Source organism: Orcinus orca, chromosome 10 (assembly GCF_937001465.1).
Source record: "Orcinus orca chromosome 10, mOrcOrc1.1, whole genome shotgun sequence".
Classification (NCBI taxonomy): Eukaryota; Metazoa; Chordata; class Mammalia; order Artiodactyla; family Delphinidae; genus Orcinus; species Orcinus orca.
Window position 1 is genome coordinate 35,455,103 of NC_064568.1, and position 23,914 is coordinate 35,479,016.

A 23,914-nucleotide genomic window follows, 5' to 3' on the forward strand; every position below is an offset into this window, starting at 1 on the left:
ATTAATGAATAAGAATTAGTGTAGTTTTCCAGCACTTCTTTTGCCAAGCAGTCTTCACCATTTTGTTCTAAACATGATGTGTAAAAAAGGAATTAACCCAACTCAAAAATGGGCAAAGGGGTAACTTCCCTGGCAGTCCAGTGGTTAAGACTCCGAGCTTCCACTGCAGTGGGCATGGGTTCAGTCCCTGGTCTGGGAACTAAGATCCTGCATGCTGCATGGTGCAGCCAAAAAATAGTAAATAAATAAATCAATTTTTTAAACGGGCAAAGGGCTGAATAGAAACTTCTCCAAATAACATACACAAAAGGCCAACAAGAGTTATGGTAATGTAAAATGGTACAGCAGCCCTGGAGAACAGTTTGGCGGTTCCTCAAAAAGTTAAAATGTGGAATTGCCATATGATGCAGCAGTTCTGTTCCTCAGAATTGAAAACAAGGACTAAAACAGACACTTTTACACTAATGTTCTATGAAGCATTATTCATAACAGCCAAGAGGTGGAAACAAATTGTCAATCATCAGATGAATGGATAAACAAAATGTGGTATATACATACAATGGAGTGTTATTCAGCCTTTAAAAGGAATGATATTCTGGGAATACCCTGGTGGTCCAGTGGTTAGGATTCTGCGCTTCCAGTGCAGAGGGCACAGGTTTGATCGCTGGTTAGGGAACTAAGATCCCGCAAGCCACGAGGCGCAGCCAAAAAAATAATAATAAAAATAAAAAATAAAAAGGAATGAAATTCTGATACCTGCTACAACATGGATGAACCTTGAAAACATGCTAGGTGAAATTAAGTCAGTCACAAAATGACAAATATTGTATGATTACACCTAAACAAGGTAGGTAGAGTAGGCAAATTTATAGATACAGAAAGTAGAATTAGAGATTACCAGGGTCTGTGGGTGGGGCATCGGGGGTGACCGGGAGAGAAGATAGGGAGTTGTTTAATGGGTACAGAGTTTCTATTAGGGTTGATGAAAAACTTGTGTAAATCGACAGCATTGTGAATATTCTGAATGCCACTGAATTTTACACTTAGGTATAAATATGGTTAAATATGGTTAAATTGGTAACTTTTGTTATGTATATTTTACCATAACTTTTAGAAATGGGAAGGGGGAAGGAATTGTCTCTCTGCTCATCAGCAGACATTTATGATGCCAGGGATCCAAAAGTGAGTAGATCACAGTGTTCAGCCTGGGGTTGGAACCTGTGCATTCTACTACAGTTATGTGGCCTGGACAGAGAGAAAGAGACATCTGTCCCATATCAGAATTCATTGTCTATTTCAGATTACTTTGAATGGATTTGAAACATTACCAGTGAATTCTAAACAGACAGCTGTGTCTTTAATGACTCCTTGCCTCAGGGAACAATGGGGTGATTTATAATAGCACAGCCTCCATATCCCATCAAGTGGTTTTGTTATTATTTTGCATTATAGGGGATGATATTCTAAAAGGATTTAATAGATTTTTAATATCCCCACATATTATTTGATATTCTTTAAAACATATCCACACACAGATTTATCATAATTGCTGTTAAAGAGTATATGTGGGGCAATGTGCTCACCAGTCCCGCAGATCTGTCTCTTGCTTCAACAGTGTTTGGACGGAAGAGACCCAGGGACGCCTCTTGCTCCAGCCTCCGACCACCCTCCAACCTTTTTTCCAGTCTCAACCTTCAGAATCAGCCACTCAGCTATCCTTGGCCACCAGGACCAGCTAACACCATTTTTTGAGCATAACTCCTCATTACCGATCAACCCTGAGCTCCCAGATTCGTCAGAATTATTCCACCAAGGTGGAGGCTGCCATCAGCTGCCTGGTCAGCATGCATCTGCGGGCTTCCTACACCTACCTCCTCTCTGGGCTTCTATTTCAACCACGACAACGTGGCTCTGGAGGACATGGGCCACTTTTTCTGTGAATTGGTGGGGAAGAAGTGCAAGGGCGCCCAGCGTCTCTTGAAAATGCAAAACCAGTGTGGCAGCCGTGCCCTCTTCGAGGACATGCAGAAGCCATCTCAAGATGAGTGGGCTACAAACCCAGGACACTTTGGAAGCTGCCATTCTCGTGGAGGAGAACCTGAACCAGGCCTTTTGGATCTGCATGCCCTGGGTTCTGCCCACCCAGACCTCCACCTCTGTGACTTCCTGGAGAGCCACTTCCTAGATAAGGAGGTGAAACTCATGAAGAAGATGAGTCACCGCCTGACCAACCTCCGCAAGCTGTTTGGTCCCCAGGCTGGGCTGGGCGAGTATCTCTTCGAAAGTCTCACCCTCAAGCATGATTAAGAGCCTCCAGAGCCCAGCGGCCTCTGAGGAGCCCCTCTGGTGTCAGGGCTTCTGCCTGAAGCCCCTCTCTGCAGCCACTAGGCAGCTTTTTAACCACCCTGGACCCATCTCCCAAGCCTTGGACCAAATGGAAACAATAAAGCTTTTTGCAGCAAAAAAAAAAAAAGACTGTATCTGGGTTCATATAATGATGATAATAGCCAACTCCCAATTATTGAATGCTTGTTGGGCACCAGACATTATATCGAGAACTTAATTTTTACAACAGCTCTGTGAGGCAATTAGCCACAGTTGCCCTCAGTTTTCAAATGAGCGCACTACATAGAAATGCTGTAATTTTACGAGTTAACAGCTGGGACTTGAACCTAGGTACTTGTTATTTCAGACCCTAAGCTCTGCAGTTTTCCAGAAGTAAAAATGTAAGGATATTAAACCATATAAAGTCTTTTGCAGTTCTTCACATCCACAGTTTATGATGAGGTGTTAGTGCTGCCTAGTATTTAGAGTGAGACTGTGAATCTGGAAAATCCCTTGAAGTGCTAGAAAGTGTTGTGACAAGACAGTCTTACTAGTCTCGCTACAGCATTGTTAGCGGGGGCCTGAATGTGCCACATGAGAGTTCCTTCACCTAAACAAAGCCTCTCGTCACATTAACTTGCCAAGATACATTATGTTAGCTTTAATATTAATAGAATTCTCTTCATTGACTATTTTCTAAGATATAATGAATGGTTTGGTACGAAGTTGTGATTTTTTTACAACTTGAGGAGGCTCTGCCTCTTCCTCCACAACAGCTATTCCGCACTACCTACGCTGTCCCGGCCACCTCTCTCTCACCCAGCAGGTGCTTCTGCCCTGACACCAGGGAGAAAGTGCACAGCGGCGACCCCGAAACTTTTTCTGTCCCTTATGTGTAAGCTCCCCTGCATCCTCAGTCCTCCCTTCCCTGTTGTCTCTCAACAGAGGGGATCCCTAACCCCCTTCCCTTAAGAGCCTGCTGCCCAGAAGCTCCCTCTCTCTTCTTCTCCCCACCCTTCACAGCCCAGTGCCCCTGGCACCTGGTTAACACCATTAATTATTTGTCAAATGGACGCAGCAAACTTTGGGGGAAAACTGAGCTTGTTTTCCTATAGAAATGGGATCATACCATAGTGTTATCATCATTGTATTTCAGATGCAGTGTACTTTAAGGCCTTTATAGACTTTCTGGGGCCCTGAAAATCATGTGTTTTCAGTGAATTTTTTTTTCATGTAAACATATATGTAAACAACTAAGAAGTCCATACACTTTAGGGATAAAACCGTAAGTTGAGGCTGCTTGTGTTCTCAGAGTACTTTGTCTCCCATGAGAATGTAAGCTCTGTTAGGGTAGGACTCTTTGTCATTACTTCCTGGTATGTCCTTTGGGCCCAGGTCAGAGCAGGACCTGCCACCCCGTGCATACTCAGCAAATAAAGGTTAAATGAATTCAGCAATAGTCCTTGAAGGGAAGGGGCAGGAAAGCTCACAAGTGGGAGGCACGAATATTTCTCCTTTGAGTCGTTGCAGTGGCGTCAGTAAACCAGATCACTAGACTATATGTAAATGTAACGTGTTCAGGCTTAAATGCTTCGCTTTTTCTTAAGGATTCTGTGATTCGGGAGTAGGAAGGAGGAATGGCTAGCTATTTAAAAAATGATTAAATTGGGAGGGGCAAGATCGCGGTAGGGGATTAAGAGGTACCAACTACTATGTATAAAATAAATAAGATATAAGGATATATTGTACAGCACAGAGGACATAACCAATATTTTATAATAACTTTAAATGAAGTACGATCTATAAAAATATTGAATCACTATGTTGTACACCTGTAACTAATATAATGTTGTATCAGCTATACTTTAATTTTCTTTAATAGTTAATTTTATTTTCTGGTATTTGAGGCCTAGTCCTCAAGGTGCAGTGCCTACCTTTTAGTCAAAAGTCATGAAAATAAAGGTATGATTGCTTGATCAGCATTTGGTCCCTCTGTCCTCTTGAGTGTAATTTCCCTACCATGTGTGACTGACATAGGGCAATTAGGCACAATTAACTTTGAAGTAAAGTAATTGCCCCTTCACCTTATATCTGTTTGCCAACAAAAAAAAGGTGAATTCTAAGCTACCACCTAGAGTCCGGAAAATTGGAATTTTACTATTAATGCAGATTTCTGTCCACCACCTTGGGGAGACCAGATAGATGTACCTAGGCCTTAATCCTGAGAACATCTTCAGTTTGTTCCATTTCCTATTTTCAGACTCCACCCAACCTTGCTTCTGCAAACTGTTTTGGTTGATGGAAAGGAAGTTTAGATGCGCTGGTTTGCAAGAGATTTCTTTCATTGGGTGGTTTGATTTGTTTTTCAGTCTGCTCCATCTGGACACAAACATCTGACAGTGGAAGAATTATTTGGAACCTCTTTGCCAAAGGAACAGCCAACAGTTTTTGGTCTGGATTCAGAAGAAATGGAGAAGCTGCCAGGAGATGCCTCCCAGAAAGAGCCCAGCTCGTTCCTACCATTTTCCTTTGAGCCAGGAGGGGCCCCTCAGTCGGAAAACCTGGGTGTCCATCCTGCTGCCCACCACTCAGTCCAGCCTGAAGTCACCACCCCGGTGCTAATCACTCCTGCCTCCATCACACAGTCCAGCGAAAAGCAGGCCCCAAGCTATACGATCCCGTTGCACCCTGTGCTTAGTCCTACTCTACCAGCAGAAGCTTCTACTGGACAGGCTCCCCCAAGCCTACCCCGAAACACCACCATGATGCAAGCAGTGAAGACCACACCTAGACAGAGGTCTCCACTTCTGAGTCAGCCAGTCCCTGAGCTGAGCCACACCAGTCTGACTGCCAGCCAGAGCCCATTCAGGGCCCCGCTGAGTGTGACAAACACAGCCGGTACATCCCTCCCAAGCGTTGATCTTCTCCAGAAACTCAGGTTGACCCCACAGCATGACCAAATACAGACACAGTCACTTGGGAAAGGTGCAGTGGCACCCAGCTTTTCTGCAGCAGCTGGCCAGCTGGCCACGCCTGAGAGCTTCATAGAGCCTCCCACGAAGACAGCAGCAGCGAGAGCCTCCGCCTCCCTGAGCAACATGGTGCTTGCTCCCCTTCAGGTACTGGCAGGAGGGTGGGTGGCTGTAACTGGGTGGGATGAAACTGCAAAGACCTGGATTTTAATTGACAGGAGACAGTTGTTTAAAGAGACAGCTGTTGAGTGTGTCAGGAGCTAGAAGAAAGGAGAGAGAAGCCCTGCAGTGATCAGCCAGACCATTGGTAACTGGTGTTGTAACTCAATTCACTTCCCAAAGTTATTTCAACTGATAAAAGCTAAGAAACAGTATTTGTATTTTCCTTCCCGGGTGTACATTTTAGGGTTTTTTGTTTATTTTTGCCTAACAGTTCCAGAAGTTCTTATTTGACTTGGGACCACAGATCCAGATTATCCCAATCTTTGTTCCATCCCTGGCTCCCTCAGTACTCTCACTGAGTGCCTGCCTTGTGCCAGGAGCGTTAGGGCTGCCATCAGACCATCCCAGATTTGGAGGTCTGGGGTCAAATAAAGCTTCCTCAGGAAACTGATGTTCAGCTGAGATCTGAAGACTCAGTAGAAGTTAGCCAGACCTATTCTAGAGGTAGGAAGAGTATGTGGAAGCAAGGAAAATAGCACATACAGAGGCCTGGACATGAGAGGGCATTTGCTGAACTTGCACTGTGGCTGGATCTACATGGAAAGAAATGTAGGGGAGCAGGTATTTGTTGATGAGCAAAACTTTGTAAATTGTGTCAAGGAGTTAGAGGTTTGTTCTAAGGGCCCTGGGGAGTCTTTTAAGTGCTTTGAGCCAAGGGTGGCATGCCGGGAAAGGAGAAGATGGAAGTAGAATGACCCATCAAGAAGGAGGCTGGGGCAGTCACCCAGGCTTGAGCTGGTGGGGGCCTGCACTGGGGAGTGTGGACCCGTGGATTTGTTAAGAAGTAGGGTCAGTGGGACTTAGTGGTGAAGTGGGTGTGGGGGTGAAGAAGAGGCTTGTCCCTCAATTTATAAGGTCGGTGAGTTTACAAGTGAGGAAGTCAGGTCAGAGTTGGAAGTGACTTGTGCAAGATCAGAGAACTGAAAGGGAGTAGAACCTTTCAGGGTTTTAGTCTCATGCCCTTTAATAATTATAATCCCCAACTCTTAACATTTTACCAAATAATATTATATAGAAGAGCCCATCATAATAATTGAATATTATTTCTTAGTTAATGGAGTATTTTTTCCATTCCATTGAAATTCTGTACAGAAAAAGAGGAAACCTAGTGTCCCGGTTACATCATTAAATTGTCATTTTTTGCCGTTTCTGTCTGCAGTATAAGGAGGAGAGAAAATGTTCTATTTAACAGTAAGGTATCACACCCCTGCAGTGTGTCTGCCGCCACTGTTCCTGTTGTTCTGGAAGTACAACCAGCAGTGGTTGGGGATGCTACCCGCTCCAGATTTTGCCTTCTGGGATGGCACCCTGCTCTCCAGCATGCCTCCTTGCAAAGGAAGCTTACAAACATGTACATTTTCATTTATGTGGCAGTATTGAATTTTAGGACCTTGGGCTTTATTGAGTTCCAATGTATTTGCTCTGCACAGGAATGGGGATAAAATTTAACATGTGGAATTGTGACTCTGTATGAAGACTATTTAGTGCCACCTGTCCAAAGTTTAAATCACCTTATCAGGAGGTATCACACTGCCAGGATCTTGCATCTCTACAGCCTCAACAGCAAAAATAGGCTTGGGCTGTCCCAGCTCTTATAAGAGACACAGGTTTCAGCTTTTTCCTTAGAGACACTTTCAAGGCTTTGCACGCACCCCTGTTCTTGGGTGGAACTGAAGGGGGTCGGGTACTGTCCCAGAGCTCTCATTCTGCATTGTCACAAGTTCTGGTCAGCCTCTCCCCTCAGGAGTCTAGGAACCAGATCATGTCTGAACTATTCCTTACTGCTGCTAACCTAGATTTTTCCACAGTAACTAAGAAATCTTAATTGAAACTTGCTACATCTGTTCATCTTTTCTTTTTAAACGTTGCAGTCTATGCAGCAAAACCAGGATCCTGAAGTTTTTGCCCAGCCTATGATGTTATCCAGTGCCATCCCGGTAAGGATTCCCTTTTTCTGAAGAGCACAGTATGTTTAAGTTCTTCTGCTGAGTGTGAAGTAAAACATTGTCACTTGAGTGAAAAGTTTCGGCTTTCAAGCCTAGGCCCATCTTAGACGCCCCCTCCTGCTCCCCCAGGCAGAGTTCATTGCTGTGGCCTTTGTAGGCCTCAAGGCATCTGTCTGCAGTGATGTCTTCCCTGACTGTGTGTATGGGAGGGCAGGTGGGCCACAGCAGGGGCAGTCACTCAGTGTTTGTGAATGGGCGACTGCTGAGAGCAAGTCAGCCTGGTCCCTATGAGTAGGAGATTGTCTTTGCCCTGGAAGAGCTGTGGTGTCTCAGTAAACAGAGGGCAGCATCACTACGATGCTCTCATTGGCTTCCCGTTGCTCTGATGACAAAGCCTCCCAGGGCTGTGTGCTCTGGGTCTTGCTGTGTCTCCCCTGCCTCATTTTTTAAAAGTTGCCCTCATCCTCCATTACCTACCAGCCTTGACATGCACACTTACTTTTTTCAGTTCTTAAACTTTTACATTCCTTTTGCCTTTGAGCCTTTACACTGCTCCTCAAGTCTCAGAATTTAAAGTATAGCCAGCTTCTGACTGGTCTTGTTAACGGGTCTTTTCTGTAGCTTGTCCGCTGCATGGTGATCGGCGGGAGCTCTCAGCCTGGTGTTGCACCAAAAAAACAAACCAAATGGCTCAGAACCCAGAAACCACATTCTCAAAACTATGGCTAGCTCTTGGCTATTTGTAAATGAGGAGGGTGACAGATAGGAGGAAAAAAATATATAGCTCTCTGTTGATTGTATCAAAATGTGAGAGTTATTTAAAATACTAATTATTACTCTTTTGTGTATTCTGATGGTTAGCCGTTATTAGCCCAGAAGTACATCTAAATGAAAGGAGATAGATATTAGATTTATGTTTTTAAAATGTATCTTTGGGGGCTTCCCTGGTGGCGCAGTGGTTGAGAGTCCGCCTGCTGTGATGCAGGGGACACAGGTTTGTGCCCCAGTCCGGGAAGATCCCACATGCCGCGGAGCGGCTGGGCCCGTGAGCCATGGCCGCTGAGCCTGCGCGTCCGGAGCCTGTGCTCCGCAACGGGAGAGGCCACAACAGTGAGGGGCCCGCGTACCACAAAAAATATATATATTTATCTTTGATACCTGTAATGATACAATAAATACGTTGAACACCACCAAAGAAACTAAGGCTCAGGGTTTCCCTGGTGGTCCAGTGGCTAAGACTCCGCACTCCCAATGCAGGGGGGCCCAGGTTTGATCCCTGGTCAGGAAACTAGATCCCATGTGCCACAACTAAAAGATCCCACATGCCCCAACTAAGACCCAGTACAGCCAAATAAATAAATATTTTTAAAAAGAAAGAAACTAATGCTTCATATAACTGGGTTTTTTTAAATTCTCTTTTTATTGAAATAAAACTTACATATAATAAAATGCAGATTTTTTAATTGAGTTTTAACATACGTATATCCCTTGGGTAATGACCCAGCCAAGGTATGTAACATTTCCATCACCTCAGGAAGTTCATTCACGCCCTCTTCCAGTCATTTCTGTGCCCCTCATGGAAAAACTTTACATGTTTGATTTATCACAGGACTATTCTTACTGTACATACCCTGCTGTTATTTATCAGGTCCCCCTTCTGTGATGATCGGGCCTGGCTTCTCATAACAACTCTAGAGGATCCTTATCATATAAATGGACTCTTTATCCTTCAGCTAACAAGCTTCCTAACCAGATGTAAAATGCCCAGATGCTGCTCCTGAATGTTTATCTGAACCCCAAACAGTTAGCACTGGACTCTGGGCTCCAGTCTCCTGCTGCTTATGCTTGTTATCAGGCGTCCACTAATCAACGTGGCTGCTGACGGTGCAAAATGACCATTGTTCCCCTGCAGGTGGCAGGCCCCGCACTGGTTCCTGCAACAACTTCGGCAGTGTCCTCAGTCCTGCTGTCCCCAAGTGTTTTCCAGCAGACAGTTACAAGGTCCTCAGACCTTGAGAGGAAAGCAAGCTCCCCTTCTCCTCTCACTGTTGGAACATCAGAAAATCAAAGAAAGCCTTCCATTATCCTCAGCAAGTCTCAGCTCCAGGATACATTAATACATCTAATTAAGGTATGTAGGGCATCAATTTCATCTTTGAATTTCATTCTTTAAAAATAAAAAAATTGTATGACTTCTTAGAAAATCAGCTCATAAAGAAAATTCACGACTAGCCAGAACCAGTGTTTCTCTCTTCTTGGGCATATGCTCCAGGTGGAAGAATATCTGAGTGAATTCCAAAATATTAATGGTTATCTCTGGGTGGTGGGATTCTTTGGGTAATTAGTTATACAGATCATGTGTACAGCTTCTTCCTAAGCGGTTATCAAGAAAGTAAGCTCTAGTGAGGTAAATGTGACATTACCATCTCTTCCAGAATGATTCCAGCTTCCTTAGTACGCTTCATGAAGTCTACTTGCAGGTTCTGACCAAGAACAAAGACAGCCACAACCTATGACTGGAGCAGAGTCGATCCAAAGGCAGAATGGCGACCTCAGAAACAATAGGCCTCATCATGGAAACTTCTAAACAGAACATTGAGTTTTGAGAATCCTGAAATTGAGCCTATGAGAAAGAGACTCATTCCTTAAGAATGTTTTCCAAGTGACGTTCCCAGTGATAATGGAGGTTTCACTGTGAAGCATCACCAGCAGACCTTTGTTTTGACAAAAAAAAAAAAAAAAAAAAAAGACCATTGTGTTGAGTTGTGTGGGTGTTTTCATCAGATCTAAGCAAGTTTGTGAAATAAGGAATCTGATTTTCAACTCACTTTCACGTTCAAGGTCTTAAGGAAAAGGGGTCACCAGCCTTGCAGCAGTCAGAGTTCAGCCCAGTCTGCACCCCTCTCCCCTCCACTCCCCCCCTAAAAACTTGAGCATTGGGCTGGTATTCAAGTTCAGAACAGAGCAGAAGTCAGCTCTGTGCAAAGTAGCTTCGTGTTTTAAGGGTCAGAGTTTAAGCTGGCAAATTAGGACTGATTTGTTCAAGTGAAGTATGTTTTATATGAATGCCTCACTTGGGCCTTAAAAGTTCTGAAATTTCTTAATTGTGTTTTGTTTTTAAGTGTCCCCAGTGCTGCCATGTGGCAGGCTCCCAGTGTGGGGATACATTGGAATCAGGCCCTGCAGGCCCTGTCATGGTATGGGAGCAGGCGTGGCACATCTTTGAAATAAAGGCTGGGACTGGTAAGGCCCGAATTCTATCAGAAATCTTCACTTTAAGTTACTCTCCAGTGGTTTTGAAAATGTTACATTTGTGTGTGAATCATAGCCTTATTTTCCTTTTCTGTCTAAACACAGTGAGAAGTCATTGTTAATTGTTTTCCTTAACACTTTGACAAAAGGACCAGTGGACCAATCTGACAAAGCCATTCTGGTTCCATTCCTCAAGTCTACTGAGAATAGTTTTAAAGCTATGCAGAAAAGGGAGCTGTTATTCACACTGCCCTTACTTTATTATAGAATATGGAGTTAAAAACAAAGTGTGAAATTCAGAACTTTACCAATGTATTCCTAGGCTGTGAGTACTTTTGCAGCCCGAAGTGTGAAAATATGTAAAGATGCTTTGTTATGCTGCTATTGATCTGCCATGATTTATATTTATTCTTTTATGGCATGTAATGGTGATTAGTAATATTTTAATGTAGATTTTGATTTATTTCAGCAATAGTAATTTTAAGATATTCTTTGAATGAAAATGTCTTCGTTTCTATGATACAGGTCATTTTGTAGTATTTAACCAATTAAGATGCACTGCTTACTTTTCTGAGCACTATTTAATGATGGGGTAAAACCCAATTGGCTCAACCAGCTAGCATAAGGATTAGCTGTGAATAATGCTGACAGATGTAATGGTTCCTCGGGAACAATCATTTAAGCTTTAATGGTAACTCAATCATAAGTCCACAGATTTTTTTTTTTCTAGCTGAGATTTTAGAAAATTACTTGTGAATTACATACTTGTTTTAGTTTGCTCTTAGTTTTTTAGCATAAAGAATACCTTGATTGGCTTTTGTTAATCTAAACATGCTTCCTGGGCAACTTTTCTGCTTCCCAATTTAGTGTCTTCTATTGCATTTACCTAGTTATTTGTGAATTGCGCAGAAGCCAGGGAAGCTTTTAAGTTCTCATACTCCATTAGGAATAGTTTGTTTTCAAAGGTAGTGTGTAAATTCAGCAACCAAAAATGAATTGCTTGCGTGTCACCTGGGAAAGAGAAGGTACAGTAAGACGTGAAGTGTTGCTGACACCAGGAGATGGTGTCCCGGGAGCCACGTGACTGTTCTCAGAAAACAGTTGCCCTGGTAGGTTTGCTCGCATCCCAGGTGTAGTCTCAGTGGGCTTTGGTAAGTGGAAGAATCGAGGGATTCTTGTTATGATAGACATTTGAATTGAAATGATGATTTGAGTATGGACAATATTACAAGAGAGTTGAGAGAATATCCTGAAGAGGGTCTTTAATCAGATCTGTTAATTTTCACCCTTTAATCCAAGGAAAGAATATGACAGACAGTAAAGAGAATCTGTGATAAGGTTTCCTTAGTGTGAAAGTAAATTTTTAAGTGCCCAAGTCATGGAGACTTGAAAAGGGTAAACCTGTTTCAACTCCCAGATTTATGTATTCAAAGCATTTTGAAAATTCAGAAGCCAGAAGTCCCCCGTCATGATGACTAGGAAGTTCAGGCCAGAATGAGTCCCTAGAGAAGTCAGGCCAAGCCTGAACAGTTGCAGTTGGATGACCCTGGCCCGAAAGTCGCAGTTCAGTTGCCTTATTCCTCATTCAGGCTTCTGTCCAGAACCTCATGCTAGTTTAGGTTGCATGTTTACATTGCTGCAGTGACTTTACTGGAATCTTAGTTTTAAACCTTAGGTGAATCAAAATGGACACCAAAACAGAGATGCTTCTTGCTAGGTTTGCAACTTCAGGTGACCTGCATTTAGGTCACCGTGACTGTCTGTATGCCCCCCCCCTCACCTGGGTGGGTGGCACTACGTTCTTTGGTTGTAGTTGATGTGGTGTCTTTGAATGGACTCCCACCTCCCAAACAGCCTTGCTCCTTTCCTTTAAGGAAGAAGCTCCTCCTCATTGTGCATCTCTCCCGAGGTTTGTAAGGTGTGACTTTGAATCCTAGGTTTTCAAGTGACTGTCAGTTTCAGAAGCATTCATGCCGTCTGCATGTGAATGTGAGTGTCCATGGCTTACTTTGGAAGGCTTTTGGGAGTGGGGTTTTGTTAAGAGCCCAAGTTGACCTGGGTCCTTCTCTGCCGGAGGATGCACAGGCTAAGTTTAGAATATGACCCGATTTTGCATGTCAAGAATTGTTCTTTTTCCACCCATGTTTTCTTGTAAAAATTTTAAACCCCATCAAATCTTCTACTAGGTAAATATTTTTAAACCACGCAGCTTTATTACTCTCCTCCCCAAAGAATGTAGTTTGAAATTTTCTCATTTTGGTAGTAGAGGCCATAACTGCCATTGTATTACTAACAATGCAACATGAAATTGAAGGTGCCTAACTGCTTAAAAAACAAAACTAGCCATCATACTGTAACTCTGGGCAAAATGAAACACAGAGGAATGAGAGGCAGCACAGGCACGAGTGGGCTCAGTCCACGTGAGTGAAGACGAGGAATCACACGGACGTGTGTCCTGCATTCTTGCTGCGCGTTTGCTGCTGAGCACGTGTTTCTTTCTTACTTGTCTTTGGTTTTCTTCAGTTGTATTCAAAGGGCCTTCTGGAACCAATAGTGCCCTGTGTTTTCAGGTGTCTAAAACGTTAAGATCTGAAACAAGTAAAGCAACTTACACTGAGCTTTTTAAAGCTGTGCTTGAGAACATTTCCCTGAGTGGGCCGGGGCCTCAAGGAGCCTGTTTTTCAGCAAATTCAGCAGGAGAGATGTGTGCAATGTTTCACTCAGTTTTGTATTTGACATCTTCATTTGAAATGCTATGATGCAATATCGTTCACTTTGAATGGGGAAAATGCAAAATTGTGTTTCCCTTTTATCTGTGTGATTCCTTAAGAAACGTGTTTTTAACAGTATGTGTTCTAAATGGTTTTTTATTCTGTATTCCTGCTTTGGCCATGTGGCTCTCATGACCTTCAGTGTACCAGAGTCTCAGCGCCCTGAAATGTGAGCATGAGAAGCTCTGGGGTTACAGCAAGATTTTTGTTCCATGAGCGCAATACAGCATCATTAACATTTTTAATGGTATGGATTTTATACCATCTGTGTATGTTTGCAAATATTAAGTTATTACCTGTTTTCAGATGAGCATTTTTCATCCTAAATTTTATATGTTTGCAAATATATTTTTTTAATAAAAGTTCAAAACCAAGTTTTAGCACCTACTAAATTTTAATTGTGTTTTTATTGAATTTACAGAAATAGGAACTTTTGAATGAGTTGCTACACTTTTCCAGAGTCTCCTACTGCTGAGAGGGAGTGAGGTGAGAGAACAAAACAACTCCGTTTATTCCTCTGAGTTTTCCCCAGATGGAGGGTACAGGTCTAATCATGACCAAAAACACTGTTTTACAGGGGACTTAACCTTCCAGGTCACTTCCCAAATTCACTCAGTTTATGTGTGTTGAGTTGTCATATGTGCCAGGCATCTAGGATGATAAGGAAGGAAAGAGGGAGGGAAGAAAGTAAAATGTCATCATTATGGGACATAGGGAAAAGGAAAAAAGTGTTAATCATATATCTCCCTAGTAATTGTTCACATTAAGTGTGTTTCCAAATGAAATTCTCTCTAAAATGTTTGACATACCTGCCTGCTTTTTTAGAGCAGAGCATATGCTTAACCCTTGCTTTATGACTTTCGTACACACACCCCAGTCATCATTAATGCATGCTCATTCAGCACTTAAGCATTGCTGTCCATTATTTTCCTGATCTTCACAATAACCCATTTTAGGGAGAAGGGAGTTGAAGCTGAGAGTGACAGGGCCTGCTGCTTATTAAGCCAGTACTGAGTTAGGGACCCGAAGCCAAGCAGACCAGAGGGCTGGTCTAGAACTCCTTTCTTGACTCCATTGCCTCCACGATAAATTATTCTAGATTGCTTTCTATAATTCCTTAGGTCACACATTACCACTGTTTATTAAAAGCTAGTTTGACCTACTCACGTGCTGCTTTTCAGCTGTCATGACCTAGGAAACCAGGTAACCAGGTTCATTGGAATTTCGTGAAAAACTAAGGCCACTGGATCGTGAACAAGAGCCATAGGGTTTGGGATTTTAGGCTTCCTGGTTGTTTCTAATGATGTTTTCACTCACCGTTTATGGATCCTGGTTCATGCTGTTGCTAAAAGATATCTCGTCTTAGGCTTCCCTGGTGGCGCAGTGGTTAAGAATCCGCCTGCCAATGCAGGGGACACAGGTTCAAGCCCTGGTCCGGGAAGATCCCACATGTCGCGGAGCAACAAAGCCCGTGTGCCACAGCTCCTGAGCCTGCGCTCTAGAGCCTGTGAGCCACAACTACTGATCCCCGCGTGCCTAGAGCCCATGCTCCGCAACAAGAGAAGCCACCGCAATGAGAAGCCCACATACCGCAACAAAGAGTAGCCCCCCCCCCGCAACTGAAGAAAGCCCGCATGCAGTAACAAAGACCCAACGCAGCCAAAAATAAAATAAATAAATATTAATTGATTAATTAAGTGATAAACTTTAAAAAATACCTGGTCTTTGAGTAAGTGTGTGAGTTAGAAATTGCTGAGGCTTCTGTGTTTGTCAGAGCTACAAGAACCAGCCTGTCTCCTGGATGAGCAGCTAGAAATCCGGCCATGGGGTTTCCTCTAAAGATGAAGCCAGGTTCTTGGAAAGCTGAAGGGAAGAGCAGCAAAACAGTCACTAAACCAAGCAAACCCTGGAGCCCAGCCTGCATTCTCTCCTTTAGGCCGTGTCTTTTGGGGTCTCTGTTACCCCCAAATGTAATGGGAAGACGCCAACAGGTTTCTAAAGGGCTTAGATCAATTCAAGATTCTCCACCTGTCTACGTTTGCTGCCACGCTCATGCAGACGGAACCCATGGCAGGGTGGGCGGGCGGATGGGGCTTACATATATCTCTTCAGTTCACCAGGCAAATTAGCTAAAAGTAAAGCTGACTACTAAGAGGGCTCTTATGCCCAGCGGTAGAATGGCTCGGAAGGAGGTGATACAAAGGCCGCATGACAGTCACATCATGTTTCACAGGTACTTCTTTCACGTAAGTTTGAATATATTTGAAGTACAGTCCCACAAGTAATCATAACCGACGTTTGTTGTGTGCTGTGTGCTCTGTGTGCATTCCTTAACCCTCCCCACATCCCTCGGAGGTGGAGGCCATTCAAAGTGCAGCCTTGGGAAAGGGCCACTCACGACACCAGCTTCCTGTCATCCTGGGAAGGGGCAGAGGCCCTGGCTGTGGTTAGACTGACGTCAGCCCGTCAGTCCAAAAAGGGTCCCAGAATTTGGAGCTGAGAAGGCGGCCACAGTCCACAGGAACTGCTGCTTGCTTACCGTCCCTGCCCCTCCAGAAAGATGGGTCTGGTACTGCCTGAGCCCTGGGAAAGCTCTAGAGGCAACCCAGCAAACCACCCACCATGTTCTGTGGAATTTCTCAGTGTTGGCAATGGCGCCCTGGCTTCTGAAGCATGTACAAAAATCTGGACCCCTACACATTTTGCTCGCGAAGCCCCGTTTTGTTGTTTCTATATCTGACACGTTCCTGCCCCCACAGACTGCCCCTCCCAGCCTCTCCCAGGCAGGGGTCTTTCCCCTGGACAGAAGGGCTAACATCCTCTCCCGTCCTGCTGGCACCGAGAAGCTTCCCTGATTTCTGTTTGACCCTTACCCCGACAGGCCCCCTGATGGGAAAGGGGATGCTAGCAATGTTGCCGGCCAACACCCCCATTTACTGTGTGGTCTCCACCCTAGCAGGCACCTCACCCCCTTTTAAATAAACAAATATTTTGTCATTTCACCTTTACCATTTTGACCTAGAATTCATAGAGAATGTAACCTATGCCTACATAATTTTTAAATAAGACCTTAATTGTGATCTAAAGGAGAAGTTTTAAAGTAATTTATAATCAGATGCTCCATATTAAATATGGAAATGCTTGGGCATGACTACACAAATTCTCAGAATGCCCCCGTAAATAGGAGCCCTGGTCTTCACTCTGACACAGCTCCCCTTCACCCAGAAGACGGCCGCTCTCCCACAAAGGGCCCGTCCAGGGCTGACACACCTGGGAGCCAGCTCCCGCCCCCCTCCATCGCCTGCCCTGACTCACTGGGCTCCTGCCCAAAAGGAGACCGAGGAGCTGTTTGCGCTCCAGCCCAAGATGGCGAGGTTATTAATTAACGTTCCCCGAGGACTTTGGAGCCCTTAAATGATGGGCCGGTGCGTCAACCTCAGAGAGAGGTAGGAGGGAAGGTGGGAGAGAGAGACACACACACACACCCTATTTGTTGGTCCCCATCTGACCCTTGGGGCTGGGGGTAGCAGCTGTTCTGTCCCAGACTCAGTGCTGGACACTATGGGCACAGCCCCACACACGCCTGCCCTATCCCCTTAGCCTGGGCTCCGTGGTAAACTGCGATTTCGGGAGCAGGGATGCACGTCACTCTGGAATAGAGTGACTGTGACCGTCCTGACCACCTGGGGGACACATGTCATTGCCTCGTTTTCCAGGTGAAGGAACTGACCACTGAGTGATTTGCCGAAGGCCATCCGTCCAAGTTCACCCAGCTAGGGGGCAGCAGAGGCAAGAGTTGACCTGGACGTGTTCAGTTCAAACCTCCCTCTGGGTTTATGGAACGTGGAAAAAGCTTTCGGGTCCCTGGAGAATTTTGAAGCACGTTTGGAAATGACAGTGGCGTTGCTGCCAGTCACCTGTTGTTATCCCTTCCTCCCAGGTATGGCTCTTCAGAGGGCTTTCTCAGCCCTAGGCCGGGGGTGGGGGGGTGGGGGGTGCGTCGGAGTGGCTCAGGGGCATCCTGCCAGGATACTGGCCAAGCTGGGAAGCCGAGGTCCAGATCTGAAATGGGTTTATAGTCTCAATTCCCATCACCCATGCCAGCATGACACAGGTACAGTTTGGTGGCAGGGAATACTGTTATTTCAAAATTTGCTGTCGGTTGTCACTTCCTCCTTGGAGCCTTCCCTGATCTGCAGTCTCAGCAGGCAATTCTTTATACAGATCACAGGACAGGGCCGTGTGGCCCCTGCCGACCTGTGACCTGTGATCTGAGAACCAAGACAGGATCATCTTCTTCCCCAAACATCTAGCACAGTGCTGGCACACAGGCCTTGGTAAATGCAACAAAGGAGTGAATTCATGAGAGAATCAAAGGGTCAATTGAGGCCTCATCAAAGTCACCAGAAGGAAGGCTGACTAGATGTCATTGCTAATTCTAGGGGTGGGGTGGGGAGAAAAAGCCATTGTGTTTGGAGGGCAACCAACCTGGGTTTGGGACTTCCTGTGGCTGCTGACTCTTCCTCCCAGCCAAACACTGTTACGGCTTCGTGTTTCCCAGGAGGAGCCGTGTGGCTCTAAACAGGGAAAGGATCCCTCTCCATGCCTTTCTCCAGACTGCTGCAGCCCTACCCTAAATAACCACCACTTCAGCTATTCAGCAACTGCCCAGGAGAAAATCCACTTAATCTCCCCACAGCAAAACAAAAATGTTCATCTTTAATATCCACAGGAACAAAAGCCACCTCTACCACCCAGCTTGCTCAGGGGAACCAGGAGATATCAGAAGAGGGAACAGGGTGACAATCTCTCCCCACTCTGTGCCGCAGGCCATGCAGGTGGGCCCGGCTGCCCTAGAAGTGCCCTGACTGTCAATAGCACTGCCCAAGCCCTGCCTGGCATGGCACACCCAGACAGGAACTGATGAGGGCTGTTGAGGCAGCTCCTTACTCCCCACCCAGGGAGGTGCCCAGGCTCTGCTACTCAAACCGCAAGCTGCAATGACTAGGCACTTTTCCTTTGTGTGCAAGGAAAGCAGGCCTGGCAGGGCTGCGCTGGGCTCCATGCTGGTGCTCACCTTTCAGGAGTGCCAGGTGCCTGCAGCCCCAGCCTTTGGGGGTGACTCAGAGGTTCGACCACCCAATCTGGTCCTGGGATTGGCCAAGGACACACAGTGATGACCAGAAAAGAAGCCCTCTCTCCCAGAAGCAAGTGCTAGCTATAGTGAAAGCACAAGTATTGTTTGATACAGTATAAACGCAGAAGCAACGCAAACGTCCAACCAAGGGGGGGCAGTGGATGACCTTCCTCTTCGCCAGTAATAATTCTGGGGGAGAAAAGCATGTGGACTCTGTGGGAAAGCATTTAAGATGCACAGTGATATAAACCAGAGGGATCATGACCTTACTTAAAATATTCATGTTCATGGATAAAAAGGGAAAAAAAAGGCTGGAAGGAAATAACCAGAATGTTGTCCTTAGTGACCTCTGGATGGTGGATTATGGGGGATGAAGTTTTCCTCTTTGTGTATCAGTCAGGATACAAGCAGAGAAGCAGAACCTGTAGGTCTATATTAAAGATTTGTGGCAAAGAATTGGATTGCTCCAAGGTGGTGGGCCGAGGGGACTGATAGGTAAGTCACAAACTGCAGAGGAGGCTGGAGCTGCCACAGAAGAAGTCACTTTTCTTCTTCAGCCTTTCAACCAACTGAATCAGATCCACCCAGTTATCTAGAATAATCCCTTTTACTTAAAATCAACTGATTATGGGATTTAATCACATCTACAAGATACCTTCACAGCAGCACCTAGGTTAGTGTTTGATTGAATAATTGGGGACACAGCCTAGCTGAATTGAAACAGGAGGGAAGGGGGGCAGGGCACAACCTTTGAAAGAATGACATAGCCCGAGGACATGACATAAACGGATTAGAACCAAATGGGTCCAAGATGGTGGGCAAGTCGACTTCCACTAGACCTCGAGCCTCAGTATACGCTCATTGTAACACATCAGTAAGCTAAATGACAAACCTACAGGTGCCATGACAGTTCCAAGGCCAACCATAAGGATGAAAAAGTGGGCAGTGGCCCAGTTCATGGAAATCCCCGCCCCTTCCCGGAATAGCTGGAATACTCCTCCCGCTCATTAGCCTATGAAATTACCCACCCTTATAAAAACTGACAATCCCATACCTTGGTGCCTTTCTCACCTTCTGAGATGGCCCACACTCTGTCTGTGGAGTGTTTCTCACTTCTTACCTATTACTTTGTCTCACTGAATCCTTTCTGCAATGAGACATCAAAAACCTGAGCTTCATTAAGTCCTGAAACCAGGTGTGCAATCTCAGTTGGAAGACTGGGAGTTTGGTCTGGGTTCTAGTCCCGGCCATGTGGGTTCAAGTCCCAGTCTGGGTTTTGGCTGGGTTTGAGTCCCGGCACGTGAGTTCAAGTTCCAATTTGGGGTGCACGGTTTCAGAATGACATATAAAACAGACTGTCAGAGTATTTTGCTATATTCTCAAATTTTCTACAAAGAACATGTGTTGTCATTTGTATAATTTTTTTTTTAAGCAGTAAGTGACAAAACCACCATGAGATACCACTTTGCACCTACAAGGCTAGTTAAAATAAAAAAGACAAGAGGATGGGCTTCCCTGGTGGCGCAGTGGTTAAGAATCTGCCTGCCAATGCAGGAGACGTGGGTTCAGGCCCTGGTCTGGGACGATCCCACATGCCGTGGAGCAACTAAGCCCATGCGCCACAACTACCGAGCCCGTGCGCCACAACTACCAAGCCTGCGTGCCACAACTACTGAAGCCCGCGCTCCTAAAGCCCGTGCTCTGCAACAAGAGAAGCCATCGCTATGAGAAGCCCGTGCACCACAACAAAGAGTAGCCCTCGCTCACTACAACTCGAGAAAGCCTGCGTGCAACCACAAAGACCCAACGGAGCCAAAAATAAAAATAAATAAATTTATTTTAAAAAATTATTAAAAGATACATTTCTGCAAGAAGAAAAGTGAATCCAGAGAGAAGATTTGGGAGTAAAGAAGCAAACCCTGACTGGTTCGAGTCCCAGCGCATAGGTTCAAGTCCCAATCTGGGTTTAAGCTGGGTTTGAGTCCCGGCATGTGGATTCAAGTCCCAATCTGAGGTGCACAGTTTCAGTACCACGCGGCTTACGGGATCTTAGTTTCCAGACCAGGGAATGAACCCAGTCCCCCGGCAGTGAAAGAGCTGAGTCCTAACCACTGGACCACCAGGGAATTCCCAAGTTGTGATTTTTTTAAAAAAGCAATAAAATGAGAAAGGAAGGAGAGAGAGCCATGTGCACCGGGGTTAGAGCTGACTTCTAGCAAAGTCGAGGAGCTGGTGAGTTATCCCCTGTGTCCAGGTTCCCTTTCCCCACCCCTGCCTCCCTGTCATGGGGCTCTTGCCCAGTGCCCACGGTCCCAGAGTCTGCAGGTGTCCTGGAGAAAACCATCCATAAAACTCATCTCAGAATTCTCTCTTCTCATTGATTTTCCCTTTGCTCACTGGACAAGGGGGTCTAATACATCCTGCTGCCTACATACCACTGCCAGGAAGAGCTTACAGCTGTGAAAATGAGGGTAGCCTCCCCACCTTGAATTTGCTTTCCCCAGGCAGAGAAAGGGAAAACAAGAAGAAACCTCTGTTTGTTGTGAGAATGAGCCCATTTTACAAATGTGAGGAAACAGAGGCCCAGAAACATGCAGGGATCCACTCAAGGCTATGCAGGTCTTGGATTCCCTCCCTCTGCCCTCTCCCCCAAGCACATGGCTGAGAGGCAGAGGTGACTGAGTCACAACCAGACTTCCTGGAGAGCTCATTGCCAAATATGTATCAAGGGCTTTAGAAGGGTTGCCACCCTCTGACCTAGCAGCTTCCCATTGAAAACTCTGGGAAAACTCCCAGCTAAGCTGCCAGGAGGACAAGGATTTAGGTACCACATGTTAACTGCAGGGTAATACATCTTGGTGAAAACCCGGAAGCACTCCAAATACTCATCACTAAGGGATGGTTAATAATGAGGACATAGCTCCATGATGGGACAATACACAGCTAGTAAAAACGATGTCTTTGAAGAATTTGGGAATGCTAATGGGAAAATGTAAATGAAAAATGGAGAATTTTATGTGATCCTGACAATAAGAAAACAAAAGAAACTATAGTAGCAAACACCTATTGAAGGGTCCCCCACTTCTACTCTCCAGCCCCTCTCCCTGACCCTTGACCCTGTTTTATTTTCTTCAAACAATTGTAATAAATCAGTATTTGTCAAATGAGGGAATTCCCTGGCGGTCCAGTGGTTAGGACTCCGAGCTTCCTCTGGAAGGGTCACAGGTTCAATCTCTGGCGGGAGCTAAGATCCTGCATGCAGCGTGGTGCAGCCAAAAAAAAAAATTTGTCAAACGAACAAATGACTTTACCAGTGGTCCTCTTTGGGTGGCATTACATACAATTTTAGTTTACTTCTAAATTTTCTATACCTTCCAGGTTTTTACAATGAGTGTACTTTACTTTTACCTTTGGAGGGGGGGGCAGTGTTTTTAAAAAACAAGAACAAAAACAAAAGTTAAATCAGAAAAATCAGAGGTTCTGTGAGTTGAACTGTGTGTCATCTCACGTCCCTGGGGGCAACATTATCAAAAGAAACTTTACCCCAAAAATGCCTCTGGAAGGAAATTTCCGGCATTGAGAGGAGAGATGGATTTATTAAAACTGAATTCTTCATCAACCTACAAGCCCGTTAGACAGTGTCCAACGGGCCCTCTGCTACGCATTGGTGGACACGAGGCTGGACACATCCTCACACAAGGACCCATCCCAGGTCCCCACAGGCTTTGAGCCCTGGATATGAGTCAAAGACAGTGTTCTGAAGACCCAGACTGGGATGTTGCCTCCACTGCAAGCCCCGTGCTGACTGTAGGGCCCCCAGCACTAGCCCAGGCCTGCCCCAGGAGCCGCACATGGGCCAGACCTGCCAAAGTGATGCCCAGTGCTGTCATTCAGGAACACAGCTGCTCGGGACCCGTTCACGCCTCATTGGTGTCCACTCAGGGGATGTGCAGAAGCACATCAGGATAGCTCTGCCCTGAATTTCATGTAGATAGCAGAGCAAGGGCAGGAGGGACCTCCCACTGGTGAGCACCCACCGCCTGGAGGTTTGCTCCCAACTCAAAAACATCCAAGGAAACAGCCTGGCTTATGAAACACAGAGGCAGCTTTACATAATCGTGAGAAATTACAAGAAAAAGCGCATTCATAAAAATGCATCTCCAGGGCTTCCCTGGCGGTACAGTGGTTAAGAATCCACCTACCAATGCAGGGGACATGGGTTTGAGCCCTGGTCCAGGAAGATCCCACATGCCACGGAGCAACTAAGCCCGAGCGCCACAACTATCGAACCTGCGCTCTAGAGCTCGCGAGCCACAACTACTGAAGCAGGTGCGCCTAGAGCCCGTGCTCCACGTCAAAAGAAGCCACCGCAATGAGAAGCCCGCGCACGGCAACGAAGAGTACCCCGCGCTCACCACAACTAGAGAAAGCCCGCGCGCAGCAATGAAGACCCAAAGCAGCCATTAATTAATTAATTTAAAAAATTAAAATAAAAAAAAATGCATCTCCCAATCTCAACAGTGCTTTTTTCAAGATGGAATTTTGTTTTGCTTTTTTTTTGGATTATAAAAGTCAACAGTGTTCACTAGCACTAAATTCCAGCCAAAGAGAAATTCGTAAAGTAGAAACCCAAAGTCTCCCTCAGTCCAACCCTCCAAAGTCCCCCATGGCTTGAAGTCTGTCCTTGCAGCCTCTGTTCTGCCCAGACACACTTACGAACACACACATGCATGGGTACACACGCATGCACACACACACACATGCGTGTGCACACTTTAATTTATTTTTGACAGAAATAGGATCACACTCTACCTGCTGTTCTATACCTTGCTTTACTCTGTTTACATGTCACAGACATCTCCCCACCACAGCTGGACTTTCAGTGCTTCACTTAGCCCCATGGCGTAACCAGCAAGGCGTTGAACTCAGGTCTGTCCAGGTCTCCCTGATGTTTTTCTCTGGAGAGTTCTCAGAGCTCCAAAACAGAATTGCCTGAGTGTCTTCTTAGAAATGCAGAGCCCCAGGCCCCACCCTAGGGATTCTGATTCAGAAGGTTAGATGTGGTGACCAGGGATTCGTGGGTAGAATAACTGTTTCAGGCAATTCTTATGACTCAGCCAGCTAGGGGACTGTCATGTCTGGTGATTGGGACCCTTAGGAGCTACAGTTCCCCACAGGCCCTTCCAATTTCTGTCCGCAAGTCAGAAATGGGGATACTTTAGAGTATCCCCATTTCTCAGGAGGCTTGGTCTTCACACCGATTGGGTGAAATGACCACGTAGGGCCCCA

At 45.5% G+C, this 23,914-nt stretch overlaps 1 protein-coding gene, 1 long non-coding RNA gene and 1 pseudogene across 3 annotated transcripts in view; 2 read left to right on the forward strand and 1 right to left on the reverse strand.

Annotated features, from left to right (window-relative positions):
* Nucleotides 1-13,880, forward strand: part of DCP1A (decapping mRNA 1A) — a 61,146-nt gene extending 47,266 nt beyond the window's left edge. For both annotated transcript variants that reach the window (XM_004267919.2, XM_033424606.2), the window contains 4 exons: nucleotides 4,695-5,444; nucleotides 7,391-7,456; nucleotides 9,378-9,596; nucleotides 9,901-13,880. In XM_004267919.2, coding sequence (XP_004267967.1) covers nucleotides 4,695-5,444; nucleotides 7,391-7,456; nucleotides 9,378-9,596; nucleotides 9,901-9,981 — 1,116 coding nt within the window. In that variant the 3' untranslated portion in view covers nucleotides 9,982-13,880. The remainder of the gene's footprint in view (nucleotides 1-4,694; nucleotides 5,445-7,390; nucleotides 7,457-9,377; nucleotides 9,597-9,900) is intronic.
* On the forward strand, nucleotides 1,740-2,473 carry LOC125960298 (ferritin light chain-like; annotated as a pseudogene).
* Nucleotides 13,874-15,387, reverse strand: LOC117200685 (uncharacterized). Its single transcript, XR_004482325.2, has 3 exons — nucleotides 15,207-15,387; nucleotides 14,806-14,887; nucleotides 13,874-14,139 (listed from the first exon to the last, which is right to left on the reverse strand). It is a non-coding gene; the product is annotated as an uncharacterized LOC117200685 (long non-coding RNA).
* Nucleotides 15,388-23,914: the final 8,527 nt, after the last annotated feature.